The 17,278-nt window shown below is 40.9% G+C and overlaps 1 protein-coding gene across 1 annotated transcript in view; it reads right to left on the bottom strand.

Moving 5' to 3' along the window:
• Window positions 1-17,278, bottom strand: part of DNAH6 (dynein axonemal heavy chain 6) — a 256,202-nt gene that overhangs the window by 206,288 nt on the left and 32,636 nt on the right. Inside the window, exons 7-10 of the mRNA XM_075562653.1 lie at window positions 16,667-16,796; window positions 13,053-13,221; window positions 7,276-7,392; window positions 140-340 (exon numbers count right to left, since the gene is read on the bottom strand). Of these exons, the coding sequence (XP_075418768.1) occupies window positions 140-340; window positions 7,276-7,392; window positions 13,053-13,221; window positions 16,667-16,796 (617 nt within the window). The remainder of the gene's footprint in view (window positions 1-139; window positions 341-7,275; window positions 7,393-13,052; window positions 13,222-16,666; window positions 16,797-17,278) is intronic.

Genomic DNA, 17,278 nt, shown 5'->3' with positions numbered 1-17,278 from the left:
TCCACCTTTTACCATTCACAGAGACAACATCCCAGTTTTCACAAATAGGATATTTAAATGATAAATGAGAAACTATATCCCTCATATTTCTTTAAAATGTGAGAATATCATAAAGCACCTTTAAGACAGATAAGCTTACCTTTATTTGATGGATAATCAAGTGAAAATTCTTGTCATCATCCAACACTGCTGATAAGCTTGGTCCCATGCCACATGTTTTTTCTTCCAGCTTGTTGTTAATGTAAGGGCTGGTGAAAGCATTGAAATATGAATCAGGCACCAGATTAGAAACTGATAGCACCGTGCTTTGAAACTGATTAATTGCACCTGAAATACCATCCTGTTAGAGAGAAAAGTATGCATTTAAATGTTAACATACATATGTTTATATTTATTAATAATTCTGGATTTTCTGTAATGTCAAAACAATAATAATAATTCATTCAACCAGGCCAAAATTTTCATTGGCTCTGAGTACATGACAATCAGAAGATGCAGGCCCTTCTTTCAATAGACATATTTTCCAATTGAGAGGCAAGTAATCACATTGTGAGAAGTAGTATATTTGAAGTATGAACAAAATACAATAGGATCTTTAGGGAAATAGAGCCAAAATATGCCCAAGGGAATCCAGAACAATATAAAGGGAGGATTAAACATTTTATTCTTTGAGCAATAATTTCCATTCTGAAAATATAGCATGAAAAAATAGGCATGTAAGTAAAGATATATGTACAAAGACACTGCAGCATTAGTTTTAATAATAACTAGAAAGACACCTAAATATTAAAAAATAGGAGTATGATTATATAACTCATGTCACATTTAAGCAATGGGAAATTAAGCAACATTTAAAATAGTGTCCCCAAAGATTAATGACATGAGGAATAGTTTGTGATAAATAGGGATATGAAAATGTGTACTATGATCGCAACTAAAATATACGTGTAGGGTCTCATGGTAAGTTATGTATACCTGTTGAGCAGTATGCACTGGAAAAAAACTTGAAGAACTATCAACATGTTAAAGGTTTTCTAATGGCATATGAAATGATAGATGATTTTAGTGATCTTTTTCTGGGCTTTCCACATTCTTTCCAATGAGAATGAGTCAGTTCAAAATTTGTGAAAAACTAATTGTCAAAGATGAGGAGGGACTTCCCATGTGTCTACTCGGGGAGCACATCTTTGCTGCATCGGTGCATGTGAGCGGCCCAATGGGTGGCAGGTTGAGGGGATGGAAGTCATTCCGGTGCTGGAGTGTAGGTGTGAATGTGAAGAAAACAGATGCCGTGCATTTACTTCCCCTCTGCTCTCCTTCCTTATGCAAGACCTTGTGCAGGCAGCTGAGTTCTGCAGGCTAGCTTACGGGCCAGTTCTCCCCAGACGGTGGTCACAGACTGTGTGCGCTGAAGATCCAAGGATCTCAATGCCAGGTAAGCTTGGCAACGGATCCAAGGTCAAACAAAGTTAAACAGGCTTCTCGGAATCTACAAAGCGGGATTCTTCAGATCTGTTAATGTGCAAATGTACATTGCAGGCCTTTCCTCCTGGAACACCTATCAACAACTCACAGAGCATCCTTCAAAGAATGATACTCACCTTCCCGGCACGATCGCTCAAGACCCTATGGATGCATAAGCAAATGTGGTGAAGAAAGCTGACAGTGCCCTGCTGTCCAAAGACATAGTGATCTGGGGTCTCATAGGCTTGAAGTTAAACAAGCGGTCATCTAGCAGGGAAGCAACTAAGCCCACATGGAAGAAGCACACCAGCCTGTGTGATCATGAGGTGTCGATGGGATCAGGTATCAAGTATTAAGATATTCAATATAAACAATTATATTGATGCGAATGAAGAGGATTAGAATGGAGACCCAAAGCCCATCTGTAAACAATTGGACTTCCCCACCGAAGGGTTACAAGAAAGGGACTATTCAACCAGGGTGCAGTGCACACTGACAAAACACACAACATTCCTCTAGTTCCTGAATGTTTCCTTCCTGCCACTCCCATGACCTAGTTCTACCTTACAAATCTGCTAGACCAGAGTACACACATTGGTACAGATAAGAGCTCTTGACATAGGGAATTCAGGACAGATAAAACCCTCAGGAACAGTAGTGGGAGTAGCAATATCATGTGAAAACAGAAATGGGGGAGGGGGAGAAAGGGGAAACCTTCACAAGGTTGGATATATAGCCCCACCTAGGGGGACAAGTAACAGAAATGTGGGTGAAGAAAGACAATGGACAGTGTAAGACATGAAATAATAATAATATATAATTAATCAAGGATTCACGAGGGTGGGAAGGAAGGGGAGGGAGAGGAAAAAAAGAGGAGCTGATACCAAGGGCTCAAGTAGAAAGAAAATGTTTTGGAAATGTTGATGGCAGCATATGCACAAGTGTGCTTATTGCAATGGAATGATGGATTGCTAGAAGGTAAGAGCTCCCAATAAAAGGATTAATAATAATAATAAAAGGTTCAAAAATAGAAAGAAATGCTACTTTAGACCATGGAAGAAGTTCAAGCAGGAAAATGGCACGACTGGATTTACCTATGAGAATGATCACACCGTCAGCAATGTGAAAAAGAGATGTGGAGGAAGAGGCTGCAGACCAGTGCCAATCATTCCAACAGGCCAGATGAGAGAGGAAGCGATTCTCCCTTCTTCTTCCCATGCCTCAAACTAGCATTCATATTTTCTAAATTAAAAAGTATATTAGAGATGACCCTGTTCTCTCTGAGAGGAGTGGCAGAGGAGCTGCCAGCAAGGATCATGGCGTGTGGTGGCCTGCTCTTGGGGAGGGAGCGCCACTCCCCAGCTGTGGGTTGGAGGGTGTATCTTTCACTAAGGTCAAGATAGGGAGGAAGATAGGAACCCGTTTTAGAAGAAGTTGATAAGTGCAACTTCCTTGGCGTGGCGGGAATTAATGTTGGAAATTCTGGTGGTGTTTTCCAGAGGGCGATGAGTTGGGAGCTTGGAAGAGCAACCGTAGTTGGACACACGGTTTTACTAGGTCCCTCCTCCAAAGGAAACCAGTGGGCTCCAATGTAACCACACTGGTGAGGACAAAGCAAGACCGGGCATGCTGCCGTTCTGTTCCACACAGGGGGGTTATGAGTCAGAACCCGCTCCATGTCACCTGAGAGCAGCAGCCTTCGATTCCAACAAAGCAGTGACAACAGAGACACAGACGAGAAGAGCATGTGTCCAGTGCGCAGAGTAGCAGCGTATCCGGACTCGCCGGGAAAGAGTGCCGAGGAAGGAAAATAGGTTGGCTAAGAACAACCAAGAGACATGCAAACATGGTGAAGTCTTTGATGGGATGTCATTAAGACTAGTGGCCCAAATAACAGTGAGAGAAAATCAAACATTTATGAATGATACGCTAATTGGGGACTCTATGAAGTGAAATCTTATGTGTTGGTGTGGACACGAGTGTGTTTATTTTGCCTAGAGCTTGCTATATATTCTTCATATAGAGCAGCAGATCTCAACCTGTGAATCACAACCCCTTTGGGGGTTGAACGACCCTTTCACATGGGTCGCCTCATTCTTAACAGGAGTTATGAAGTAGCAATGAAAATAATTTTATAGTTGGGGGTCACCACAACATGAGGAACTGTATAAAAGGGTAACGGCATTAGGAAGGTTGAGAACCACTGACCTAGAGAAATTTAAAATACCTACATTGGGGACAATGTTAGGAAGCGGGAAGACTATGTCATCTTCTGAGGTCTGTCACTTGGAACTAAAGAGACGAGCAGCCAGCTGCTCGCTGTAGAGAGCCTGCTTGTGTCTTTTGTAGCACAAAGTGCCTGTGTCCCAAGTGGAAGAAAATAATCTTTGGGCCCTGCTGCCCAGTGCACCTGTCTGTGTAAGAGCTCCTGAGGGCGTCTCTGACACGGCATCTCACAGTCTGCCTGTTGCTTTAAATGGCTTCGACACAATTGTCTGCTTCACACCTCCCGGTGCCAAAGAGTGCCGGAATCAGAAGAAACCCTGGAATTCATTCACATGCCTTCCCACCTGAGAGATGCAGAAACTGAGTGCCAGAGAGAAAGGGAAGCCGAGACTAGAATCCAGAGATCCACGTGCTGTTTGCACCAAAGCATGCCCGTTAATATCAGAAAGTATAGACTGGGTGATTTACTAATAGCCTCTAAAATGTCCCCCGGGGTTTCTTCCCTTTGATGCAGGGGCCCTGTAATCCTCCTCTCCTTGAGTGTGGGAGGGACCTGCAGATGAGGGAATGTCCTTCTCAGGAGTAGGTTACATTAAATGCACAGTAAGGAGGTTTTATAACTGTCATCAAGGTCCTAAGTCAGTTAATTTTGAGTTAATAAAAAGGTAGACTATTCTTTCTCGGTAGAGAAGATGGCTGAACAAAGTGCAAGTCTTTAAAGTAGCGGTCCTCTGGCTGCTACTGAAGTGGAAAAGGTCATGCTGGAACTGGCTCTCCAGGCAGGCCGCATGGCAATGTGTGAGGGCTAGAAACCTAACGTGACATCCCTCAGCCCCATAGACGGATTGAGAGGAAGTCTTTCAACCACCCTAGAGCGCCTCTGATGAGACCTCAGCTCCATTCAACACTGAATTCCAGCACAGAGAGACCTTGAAGACCAGACTCTTAATCCACAGAAGCTGCGTGATAATAAGTCAGAATTGCTTAAACGGCTAAATGGATGGTAATTTGTTACATAACAATAGAAACAACACCAACAAAAATTTCTCAAATACTCTTTCAAAAATAGTACTTAGAGCCGAGTGGTTTTTTAGAGCCTTATTAAAAGGATGACTTTGAACCAAATCTAAATTTTGGATAGACTATGCTTTTGACAGAGGAGTCTTGGCGGCATCTTGGTTATGTCTCGGGCTACTAAGTTCAAAGGCAGAAAAAGACAAGACTTTTCACTCCTGCAAAGAGGTACAGTCTCAGAAATCCACCCTGTCCTATAAGGTAGCTATGAGACACTAATGAGCTTGGGTATTTTCATTTGTTTTTTAGTATATTCCTGATTGTCTTTATAGCAAGCTCCTGATTTGCTCCAAATTAAAGAATATATGCTTGTATCCTGGTTTATAAAGAACCTACACTTGTATTTCCATTGGCTAATGTAATGACATTGTCAACAGAATGACCTTGTGCTCTAGGGAGATAGATTATTAATAACACGAACACAAAAGGTCAATGATGTCTCTAAGGTGAATCAGAGGAATATATAAATCATTGAAGATATGAGCACCACAGCAAGGTGTGATGAAGAAACTTGGTGGTGCCCAGCTATCAGAAAGGAAAGCATCTGGGTCTTAAAGGCTTGCCTTCAAACAAGCAGCCATTTAAGTGAGGCATCAACCAAGTCCACATGGAAGAAGCACACCAGCTTGTGTGATCCAAGGATTGTAAATAATATAATCCAAACCCAGAGGAGGGAATGGTATCAGGGCTTAAATAGTGCACTCCTGGTTTGCAGAGGCTATGGATGACAGAAGACCAAAGTCCATTTGCAGGATCTGCACATAGATTGAACCTCTGGTAATTTTCCTCTGACCATAGTCAAGGGATGTGAATAATAGGGTCATTGGACAGAGAGTGTAGCACAGCAAATAGTAGATTAAAATGTGACATCCGATTTGGAGGGTTAAAATGTAACAACTGATGCAATCCTCTTTTTGACATTTCTAAAAGTCCTAGCAAGCAGTTCAAAAGGGAGTGGTGGGGAAGTACATGTTGATGAAGTCCCTGGTGAATCCCCTGTGGACATCAATCAGGGCTGTGAACAGCCTTCTATAGGACAGAATGCACTGAAGAGTGGGATATGACAGATCTGCCGACATTAAACCGGAACATCTTCTCATCTGATCTCCCTTCAACCCATTTTAAAGTTGTTCTAGTTTTTAATATTTTCTATTTCTTTCCAATTATTTGATTTTGTTATGGTTGTTAGCTTTTTTGGCTCTTTGTTTTGTTTTTGTATAATAAGTATCACCACATTTGCTGATGGTTCCCGGATATCAAAAGATATAGCATCTGAGGCCTTGAAGGCTCGAAGATAAACAAGCGACCATCTAGCTCAGAAGCAACAAAGCCCACATGGAAGAAACACACCAGCCTGTGTGACCATGAGCTGCCGAAGGGACCAGGTATCAAGCATTAAGGAACAAAAAATCATATAATTGTAAATGTGTGAGTGCAGACTGGAGACTCAAAGCCCATCGGTAATGGGTGAGTGCAGAGTGGAGACTCAAAGTCCATCGACAGCCAACCGGACACCCCCTTACTGAGGGTTGTGGAGAGGAGATAAGCCAGTCAGGGTGCAGGGTAGTAAAGAAGAAATATGTAACTTTCCTTTAGTTCTTAAATACTTCCTCCCCCCCACACACACTATCATGATCCCAATTCTACCTTACAAATCTGGCTAGACCAGAGGATATACATTGGTATAGATAGCAACTGGAAACACAGGGAATCCAGGACAGATGACTCTTCCAGAACTAGTGGTGAGAGTGGCGATGCCTGGAGGGTGGAGGGAGTGTGGGATAGAAAGGGGGCACCGATTACAAGAATCTATGCATAGCCTCCTCCCTGGGGGATGGACAGCAGAGAAGAGGTCAGGGAGAGATGTCAGACAGTGTAACATATGACAAAATAATAACAATTTATGAATTATGAAGGGTTCATGAGGTAGGGGAGAGTGGGGAGGGAGGGGGACAATGAGCAGCTGATATTAAGGGCTCAAGTGGAAGGCAAATATTTTGAGAATGCTGATGGCAACAAATGTACATATGCGCTTGACACAATGGATATATGTATGGATAGTGATAAGAATTATACGAGCCTTAATGAAATGATTAAAAAATAATAAGTATCTAATAAGGTACATGAGCTTCAAATGTCATTCAAAGCTATAGAAGTATGGTAACTATTTTTACCCCTCACAAATAATCTAGAAAATACTTAAAATGTGGCATCATGCCCTGGGGAGAATTTTATGTTCAAACATTGCGCATTTGCCTCAAAACCCAAAACAAAATTCCAAAAAAAGAAAAGATGTTAATCATTTAGAAAATTTTTATGTAAGTGTAAATTAAAGCTTTCTTTTTCTCTTCCTCTCTCTGTCTCATTTTACTATATATATATATAGTAAATATATATTCAGTTAGAAGAAGTAGCCACGGCAGTCCTTCCTGCCAACCGTTTGATAGCAGTGAAGCGTCTTCATTGTCCAACAGGTGCTGCGGACCAGGGTGCTGCAAGAGAAACACGCACCAGAAAGTCTTCCAAGGAGGGCACAAACAGCAGTGACTGGACCGTCAGAATCAGTTCGGTGATAAACATGGGTATGAGAGATTCATCTTCTTCTTGCTTTTCCAGCAAAGGTGGTACCTGAAATCACATTTTAAGTCTTATACAAACACAAGTTTTAAGTGTAAAAAAGAAAAGGGGGGAAAAAGAAGTTATATTACCTTACCTAAGGCACACATAATCTTAAGTTTATAAATTAGCAAATTTTATAATTTTGACACATGAGAAATCTTTCAAAGACTATTATCATAGGCAGAAAAAATAAAGGCAAAAATCAAAAGACTACATAATAATGGAAAACATCTGTCCTTAAGAAAACAGTAGGAACAAAATGGAAGGGCAAAGAACCAACTGGGAAACTATCAGTCAGTAATGCAAACAGCAGACAAACCAGTTGCCATTGGTTCAACTCTAACTCATGGGAACTCAGTGTATCTCAGAAGAGAACTTGGCTCCAAGGTTTCAATGGTTTATGTTTTAGAAGAAAAACACAAGCTCTTTCTTCCAAGGGGACTCTGGGTCGGCTCAAACCTCCAACCTTCTGGTTAGCAGTAGAACACATTGAGCTTTCATATTCTTCCGGGAAGATTGATAAGATTTAAGTGAAAAATACTCAGTTGAAATATAGCCTAAGATGCAAGGGGCTTAAGTGGAGAGCAAATGCCTTGAGAATGATTGGGGCAGGGAATGTATGGATGTGCTTTATACAATTGATGTATGTATATGTATGGATTGTGGTAAGAGTTGTATGAGTCCCTAATAAAATGTAAAAGAAGAAAAGAGAAAAAAATGAATAGGGCAAAGACTGTACAGATGTGCTTTATACAATTGATGTATGTATATATATGAACTGTGAAAAGAATTGTATGAGCCCCAATAAATTTTTAAAATTTAAAAAAAAAGAAATATAGCCTAAGAAGACTATAATATTCAAATATATGCACTCAAGTAGAAGAAATGTATATGGTGGTTTAAAAACTTCGTGAAAAAATCTAATAAAAAGACAAAAGAATTTTCCCATTTTGAGATTTCCTTACACTTAAATATAAGATGGACAAAGGGCATGATCCAAATAATCACAAAAGAAAACTACTAAAGATCAACAAAGCACTCCCCCTTCTTTTCTTGTTCAAAATAGTTTACTGAGTAATAATGCTTATCAAGGGTTTACTGTGTGCCAATCACAGTACGAAGAGTTCACGTAGTTCCCACTCCAGCCACAGGAAGTAGACCTCACTATCGCTCTCCTGAGCAAAATGAGATTCAGAGAAGCAGATATTTTATCCCAGAAACCCTAGCTAGTAAAGGACAAACAGCACTCAAAGAGATCTTTCTGATCTCGTATCTCTGCACCCAGGTAGCAAGGAGCAGATGCTTCATCAAAGAAAATGCGGAGACCACCAAAAAACACATGAAGCAAAACAACCATCATCAACCATTAGAGCTATCATTCACCCCAGCATTAATTGCAAAGCTCAGGAAAACAACAAATAACCGATGCTGACAAAGGTGTGGGGAGACCAGAACCCTGAGACATTGGCAGTGGGACTCTAAAATGGGGCAACCACTATGGAAAATGGTAGGGCATTTCTTTAAAAAATTGGAAATAGAAATCTCGTATCACCCAGAAATCCTTTTACTTCATATATATCCTAGAGTACTAAGACTGCAACACAGATATATGCACACGCATGCTTATCACAGCACTATTAGTAATAGCAACAAGACATAAACAAAAAAATGACCATCAATGCAGGATTGGATAAACAAACTAAGGTATTACCAACACACTGTGGAATACTACACAGCACTGAAGATGAATCTGCAAACCGCTTCATAACATGAATGGGCCTGGGGGACATTATGCTGAGTGAAAGTACCCAATCACAAAAGAACAATATTTATGAGACCACTATTGTAAAAGTCAAGAAAAGATCTTGCTCAAAAATAAACATCTTTTTGTTTGTTTGTTTCCAGGGGGGAGGGGAAGGGAGAGTAAATCTTATCAAGAGAGTAGACACATTAACTTTGGTGAAGGGAAAGGCAAGATTCAATAAGGGGGAGATTAGGACAACACAGTCAAAATAAGGGAACGCTGGAGCTGCACCAGAGTAAACAACAACAAATGTGAATTCCATCACACACACAATCCTGCAATAATAGTAACAACAGACACTATCTGAGTGTATGCATAGGTAGACACGCAGGCTGAACAAATGTGGGAAGGTGAATGCAGTTGCACCCACAAGTTTGTATAGATTTAGCAAAAGCTATTTCTGCCAATCTATCTTATGTGTTGCAAATACATCCAAGGATATTGTAGAGTATATGAGAGGTTTCAAAAAGCTCATGGGAAAATTCCATTATCTTTTAATTCATTATTCCAAGGACTTTTTGAAGCCCCCTTGTCGATGGGGAAAAATTCTGAAAACATCTTAGCCAAACACCATGAAGGATTGAGTCACTATGCTTGGAGACAGGACTACAGTTCTGGGGGACATCTAAGTCAATTAATGTAACATATAACACACCGACAGGGTTCTAAGTCCTATGTTGGGAAGAGGCAAGTAAGGTCTTCAAAGCTTGTGAGCAGCCATCTAAGATGCAGCTGTTGATCTCTCCTTGTCTGGAGCAAAGAGGAATGAAGAAAATTCAAAGTTTCAAGGAAACAGTTCAAAGGATTCATGGAAAATCTCTACCCTGAGACTGGAACTAGATAAGGCCCAGCTACTAGTAGATCCTGCTCTAATCAGAATCACAATGGAAAGTCCTAAACAGAAAGGGAGAAATGAAAATGCAGAACAATATTAGAAAACACAAAAAAGACTTACTGGTATGAGAGACTGGTGGAACTGGGAGGCTATGGTCCTTACTCATCCTTCAAACCTGAACCTGAACCTACCCCCTGGGATCAACTTTCAGCTACACGACAGGCATGTAAAATTATTGCCTTCCTCAGTACAATCAACAGCACAAGATCAAAAGGACAATGTTTGCCCAAAACGAATGCTCAAAAGGTAATAAAGGTAATAAAGGTAATAAAGGGCCAGAAAACAGGAGGACAGTGAATGGAAACAGGGAACCCAGGGAGCCGTGGAACAAGTGCTGTCACATTGAGGGGATGGCAACCAATGTCACATATGTAAACATTGTTGAATCTTAAACTAATGCGCTTTAAAATTCCAACCAAACTAAGATGAAGAGTTTTTAAATAAGGTAGCAATATACCACTCCACACACAACAGATTGACAAACTTTAAAATGAAAAATTGTATGTAGTGTACATTGTGGATAAATGCTCATTCTCAAACACTTTGTAATATGACCCCACCAAAAAGCATCTTTCTATAAAGTTATGTATTGTCATGTATCAAAATATTTATGATTTAATCATTCTATGCCCAGAAATGCCTTCTAGGGAGGAAAATCAGAGGTATGTGTGAAATGTATAGGAAGAATTTGCTTTGAGGTGAGAAAGTGATTAATAACAAGAAATTGTTCACAAGACTCACAGTATGCATTGCAGCTTAAACTCGAAAGCGCTTGGGTTATGCAAGGCTGAGGTCTAAGGGGGAGCCCTAACCCCATTTTGAGTGTTGACAAGTGCAGATGCTTTGAGTTCTTTTTGATACTTCTCCCCTGTACACGTCCCATGGACCTAGGAACATGGCTTTTCTTAGACAAGCCCGAGGCAGGGACAGGCAGCTGACTTTCAAGGAAGAATATGGTTGAAAATAGTCGAATCATTACTCAGAAAGATGCACACGCCAAGAACTAGGGCATTTGCTGAAATTAGCCCATCTGAATCATGTTATGTAACATTTGTCTTGTAGCTGTGACATGGGGTCAATGGACCTAACTCATAATTCAACCAACACATAGCCATGTAGTCAGCGTCCTGGAAGCAATCTGTAACCTTTTAAAATCTGCTATTGGGCACATATCCCAATCATAGTCTTTCCCCTGCATCCATAATCCCCTCTGTGATAGTCGTGGGTTGACCTGCCACCTGTCATGATCTTGTGAGGACTTCCTTTGTTCACTATTGTACGCGTGTTTGCGAGCCGGTAGGTTGCATTGGCCTCTGTACCCGGTCCATGTTGATTGTTGCCTTTATCTATGTTGATAGTCTTTGTTTTGGGTTTTTCCTGTTTAAAGAAGTCATGTGGTAATGTGGTATTGGAGGGCTGAGAATTGGGCGGTTAACTTCTAGGTTGGTGGTTCAAATCCAGCAGTGCTGTAGGAAAACACGATGAGGCTCTTTGCTCCCATAAAGATATATAGTCTTGTAAATCCTAAGAAGTAGTTCTACCCTGACCTGCTGAGGGCAACTGAGTCAGAATCGACTTTATAGTAGTGGGGTTGGTTTTTCGTATAGAATATGTTTCTATTTAGGGCATTTTCCTTGATAACACGAGTACATAATATGAGACTACTATTCAATCATTGAAAGAATACCTATTTGACTTGGGGAATTTTAAAATAATATATTACGATTTAGACAAATACACAAACAGTAAATAAAGCATAATACCTCACCACCACCCACTCCCTGAAGCAGCTTCCTTTGGTAGTAGTGGGGTTTTCATCCAACACTTCTGTATCTTTCCCCTGCTTCGTGTGTGTGTGTTTCCTACATTTAGATCTCAAGGGGCTCTGGTGGGTGTAGTGGGTTATGCACTGGACTGCTAACCACAAGGTCAGCAGTTCAAAGGCACCAGTTGCCCTGTGGGAGAAAGGTGTGGCTTTCTACTCCTGTAAAGATCTTTTAGGCCCAGAAACCCACAGGGGCAGTTATAGTCTGAGCCATGGGGTCGCGATGAGTCAGAATGGACTTATTGGTAATTTAAAAAATATTATTGTGACAATTAGCAAAATAAGATAGTATTTTTTAAAGGAAGAATTAATGATGTGGGGGAAAGAAAATGATGAAAAGGGTACATGGTTACAATTCAACTTTTGGAGAAAAGAGAAATGGAGGCAACGTGTGATAGGGCTCGAAAGTGCATAGTCGCGTTTCTTGGGGAAGCAGGACGCTGACAACACCAGGTAAGAATGCTTTGTAATATTCCCCGGTATCCTGGCATGCGCTATTACGAAGGATGAGAACGGCTTTTTGGGAAGCATGGATATAATATGAATTATATATTAGCTTTGCTCAAATGAGGTCAAATTCATACTACTTCATTTTTTAAATTCCAAATTATTCTATTTCCCTAAGATCAGCATCATCCCAAGAAGTTAGCCACTCAAACATTTGCTCCTATGATTTCCTTTTTCTTGCCTCCAAATCATTGCTCTTTTCTTCTATTTCTGTAATCTTCCCTACTTTCTCCCTGTCTGTCCATGACTTTGATAATCTCCAAACTACAAGCTTCAGGGCCATGGATCCTGTCTGTGCATATAACTATTATGTATCTGACACTCAGCAGTTGGATACATAATAGTAGTTAGATACAGTAGACTGACACATAGTAGCTACTTAAGAAATATCTGTCAAACAAAACACAGAATAACCTATTGCAAGTATCTCTGAGAAAGGCAGCAACATATTATAAGCACAGTGGATTCTCACCCTATTATTAGATCATTATCATTGCAATGAGGTCATTATCAGATATATTGGTTTTCTTTCTGTTATTTCCTATGTGAATGGCAGGTCCTGAAAAGATTTAATTCATAGGACATGGTACACAATAAATGCTGACCAGTGTTCATTCTTCATTTAATCTTGACTATACCTTTTTATCAGTGACTTCGGGCTTCTCTTCACTAATCCATTTCTCAATGACATCTGCTGAAGGCGTTCGCTTTAACTTGTCAGTAAGATAATTCAAAAGAGTATTAACAGCATTCACCACTAGGACATGCAGTGTGTTCTCAATTAGATAGTCATTTAGACGAATAAAGCTTGAAAAGAAAACAACACAACTTAGAAAGTGACTGTAAAGCAAGCATGCATATTGAACATTTTAAATGTATATTCTTCTTAAATTTTTGTTCAATCATATTACAGTATCAGAGATTTATTGCCCTGAAGAGTTATTTTTACATGAAATCCAGGAACAGGAATGGGAGTATTGATACCAGAAGGGGAAGGGGAAATTGGGCAGGGGAGGGGAGGAAGGGGGAACCGATCGTGATGATCGACACATGACCACACCACACCCCCGCTTCCAGGGGCATGAACAACAGAAACCTTGGGGGAAGGGAGATAGCAGTCAGTGTAATATATGAAAATAATAATGATTTATAATTTATCAAGGGGTCACGAGGGTAAGGGTGGGGAGGGAGGGGAAAAAGGGGGTTGATGCCAAGGGCTCAATAGAAAGTAAATGCCTATGATCTACATATAACCCCCTCCCAGGAGGCCAGACAACAGAAAAGTAAGTAAAGGGAAACATCGGTCAGTATAAGCCATGAAAAAAAATATTAATTATCAAGGGTTCATGAGGGAGGGAGGGTGAGGAAAGGAGAGGGAAAATGAGGAGCTGATACCAAGGACTGAAGTAGAAAGAAAATGTTTTGAAAATGATGATGGCAACAAATGTACAAATGTGCTCGACACAATGGATGGATGTATAGATTGTGGTAAGAGTTGTATGAGCCCCCAAAAAATGATTTTAGAAAAAGAATATATACATCAAGGCACAGTAAATTTTTTCAATATAAAAAAAGTAAATGTCTAGAAAATAATGATAGCAACATATGTACAAATATGCTCGATACAATTGATGTATGGATTGCTACAAGATCTGTAAGAGCCCTGAATAAAATTATCTGCAAATAAATAAACAAATAAGAGTTATTTTTAGCCAGTCTTCATTGTAAAACACAAATATTCACATATATCACGTTAAGTTTACTAAGGGTTCTATAGAGGAGAATGAATGAATAATATAGTTGTTACTGAGAATATACCTAGTTTACCTAGCCAAAATGGCCATGGGATTTTCTAAAAGATACTTTAGAGATGACATCAATGAATATACAGCACCCATGAGCTTGCATTCTAATGGTAAAGATTTGTGTGGTAGTTACATAATCTGGTGTCAATTTGAGACTTGGGAGGGTGAAGAATGAAGGAGTGGAGTCTAGTCTATGAACAGGGTCATAGCCAATGAAGCCTCTGTGTGGGCATGGCCTTTTCCTGAGAATTCTGGGAACTCATATTTCCTCCTTTGAGGTGGGAGACTCACTCTCTCTCTTTCTCTCTCTTGGCTTACTCCCTTGGAGACTTTCGACTGACAAGGCTCACTTCCTGTGAGACATCCCTGAGGAGAAGCCACATGAACCTACCCCGATGCAGCCCTGGAAACTGGAGGAGCCAAGTGGCGACCCCTGCCAGTGCTGAGATGCTTACAATGACACTGGATCCTAAGACTTTCCACCCACTGGCCTGTGATCATCCTTCATTTGGCATCATGGTACCTGTTTCGTGAGTCTGAAGAGGACTTTATAGCTTGGTATCAGACATATGGGCTAATCTTGGATTTATGGGTTTAGACTGGACTGGACTAGGAATACTTTCTTAATGTACCATTACCCCTTATAGAAAACGCTCTCTTAGACGCATATAAGTTTCTCTAGTCTACCCAGACTAAGACAGCGTGAAATCATTGCTACTCAATAAATGCTGCTTCATAGGCAAGTGCTAACTTAAAGGTGCAAATCTCTAGGTTGCTTCCTCCATCCAGGACTTGGTATGCAGATTGAGGCAGCAGGCCATTTGGAAGAACTTTGGATTCTGCTCAAGCAGAGCCCCAGGTGTGTCTAGCACCTGCACACTGGTGCCATGGTGGCCACCAGGATTGCTTTGCTAACTTCTGCTGTGGCAGAGTTCGTTTAATAACTAAAAATGAAACTCGGACACAGATAAGATTTATGAAATAAGAAGTTGCAAGGGCTGGGTTTAATTACTGAGCCCCAAATACCAATGATCAGTGCCTTCCCATGCAGCCACCTCTCAGATTTGGTGATTCTGTTTGGGAGAGTTTCAGTGATACCTCAGTTGCCCAATGGCTGCAAGCTCGAACTCTCCACTCCTCGAACAGCACATTTTAAAAATAAATCTGCAACGTGTTCGTAACTTTGCTCAATAGTTTAGCTGAAAATCCAACTTACAAAAACCCGAACTGGCTGAGAGCGAGTCACTCGCCGGCAACATCTCGCCTCAGAGACAAAGGGCGCTTCAGTCTAAGTGCCACTCTCTCTCAGACAACACAGAGTGCTCGTGTTAGTGAACTAAAACATTCACCATTGTGCTTTTTCATGTGAGTTGCGTAAAATATCATAACCATGTCTCCCTAGGAAGTAAGTGATACCAGCAGTAAGACTGAGGACAACTCTGAGAACCACAACATACGTTCATGAAGAAATCGTAGTGAAATTTGAATTAGGTTGCCACTTGTCTGGCTTGGTGGCTGAACACAACATGGCTAAGTCGACACTATTAACATTTGGGGAGCAGGGATGTAACTAAAGCTGTTAATGTAGCAAAAGTCGTGAAGTCATCAAGCATGAAACAAAGAACCCGGCCCACCGGTGAGGTTGGAAAGTTATTTGGAGAAATCAAACACTACTCAATGGAAAGGCTAAGGGTCTTCATATGAATTTATAAGTGTAATTTTTGGGTCTCCAAACCAATTATTTGGTCTTCCGTTATTTCTTTTGGGAAAAATACATGCAGTTCTCGAACTTGTCAGTATTTGAGCATGAATTTGGAAGGAACCGAGTCGAAAGCTGAGGTATCTCTGTACTTGTAGTCAGTCACGTTTTTGCCACCCTGACTTATGTGAGTTATCAGGTTTTAGAATGATAGGAGATCCAGAATCTGGGACAGTCTGTCAAGATCCAATTGGGGAGTGGGTGACAGAGCCAACCCCAAGGAGAGAGTTCCCTGGAAAAGCATCAGGAAGCAGAGTCTGCTCCCTAGCTTCCCAGCGACAAAGCACTCATCAGGGGTAGGAAGCACTTGGTACAGCTCTGGCTGCCAGCAGGCAGAAAGGTGGCATGGCCCTACAGTTCAGTTGGAGGAGGTCCACATATCTCCGCATCTGGCTTCTCCCTCCCACAGCCGGATCCACAGCTGGCTCCAGGCTCCAGGCTGGGTCAGAGCAAGACCAAAGAAGAGCTCTTCACCTTGGTCACACCCTCCAATCTTCACCAGCTCCCCAGTCTCAGAGGTCGAGTGGAAGTCAAGGGCAGTTTCTGGGATGTGCCTGCAGCTACCATATCCCCACAAACAAACTTCCTCTTTACTGCTGTGAATCTTCTGACAAAGGACTTAACTTTCAATGAAATTTAAAAAGAATGGATGCTCTGATTTTTCTTGAGAGAAAGAATGATCATTTACCATGTTAGCCTCATGCAATGATGCCTTTTGCTGGCCTGTTCTGTATATGTCATTTTCTCAGACTCGCCATAAGTGGGCAGTTCAAATTGCACTTCATTGTAACCGGAACTTCCTATTTTCCTGGAATACTCTAAGAACAACAAACAGATAATGCAATGACAAGACGTCTTATGTAAAAATTCATGTTTTTCTTAATATGCATTAAAAGAAAAGGTGAGAAAATTTAAAAAGCAATGAAATCCTTTGGTTCATGAAGCATTTCAAACTCCTTAGGGTGTCTCAATTATACAAGTAAGAGATTTTATATAAGTTAACAATTTCAATTCAACTAGTGTCTGTGGAGATTGGATTAACATTATTTTAATAGGATCCGATCTGTTGACAGACCACCTCTTCCCCAGGACCACCTCTAGCCTCCTCCTCTCCACCTGCAGTTTAGTGCTCTCCTCGAATCCATGTTCAACTGGGGCCAATTCTGTGATCTATCCAGTCCCTTAGTTTCAACAAGTCCTTTGTATACAGTAATAGGCTGGACATACTGTTAAGCTGAGAGACTACACAATCCACTGTAAAATAGTTATGAAATAAACATTCTGTGTCCAGGACCAGTTT

Source organism: Tenrec ecaudatus, chromosome 11 (assembly GCF_050624435.1).
Source record: "Tenrec ecaudatus isolate mTenEca1 chromosome 11, mTenEca1.hap1, whole genome shotgun sequence".
Classification (NCBI taxonomy): domain Eukaryota; kingdom Metazoa; phylum Chordata; class Mammalia; order Afrosoricida; family Tenrecidae; genus Tenrec; species Tenrec ecaudatus.
The sequence above is the reverse complement of the archived record's forward strand: the minus strand, read 5'-3'. Positions and strand labels throughout refer to the sequence as shown.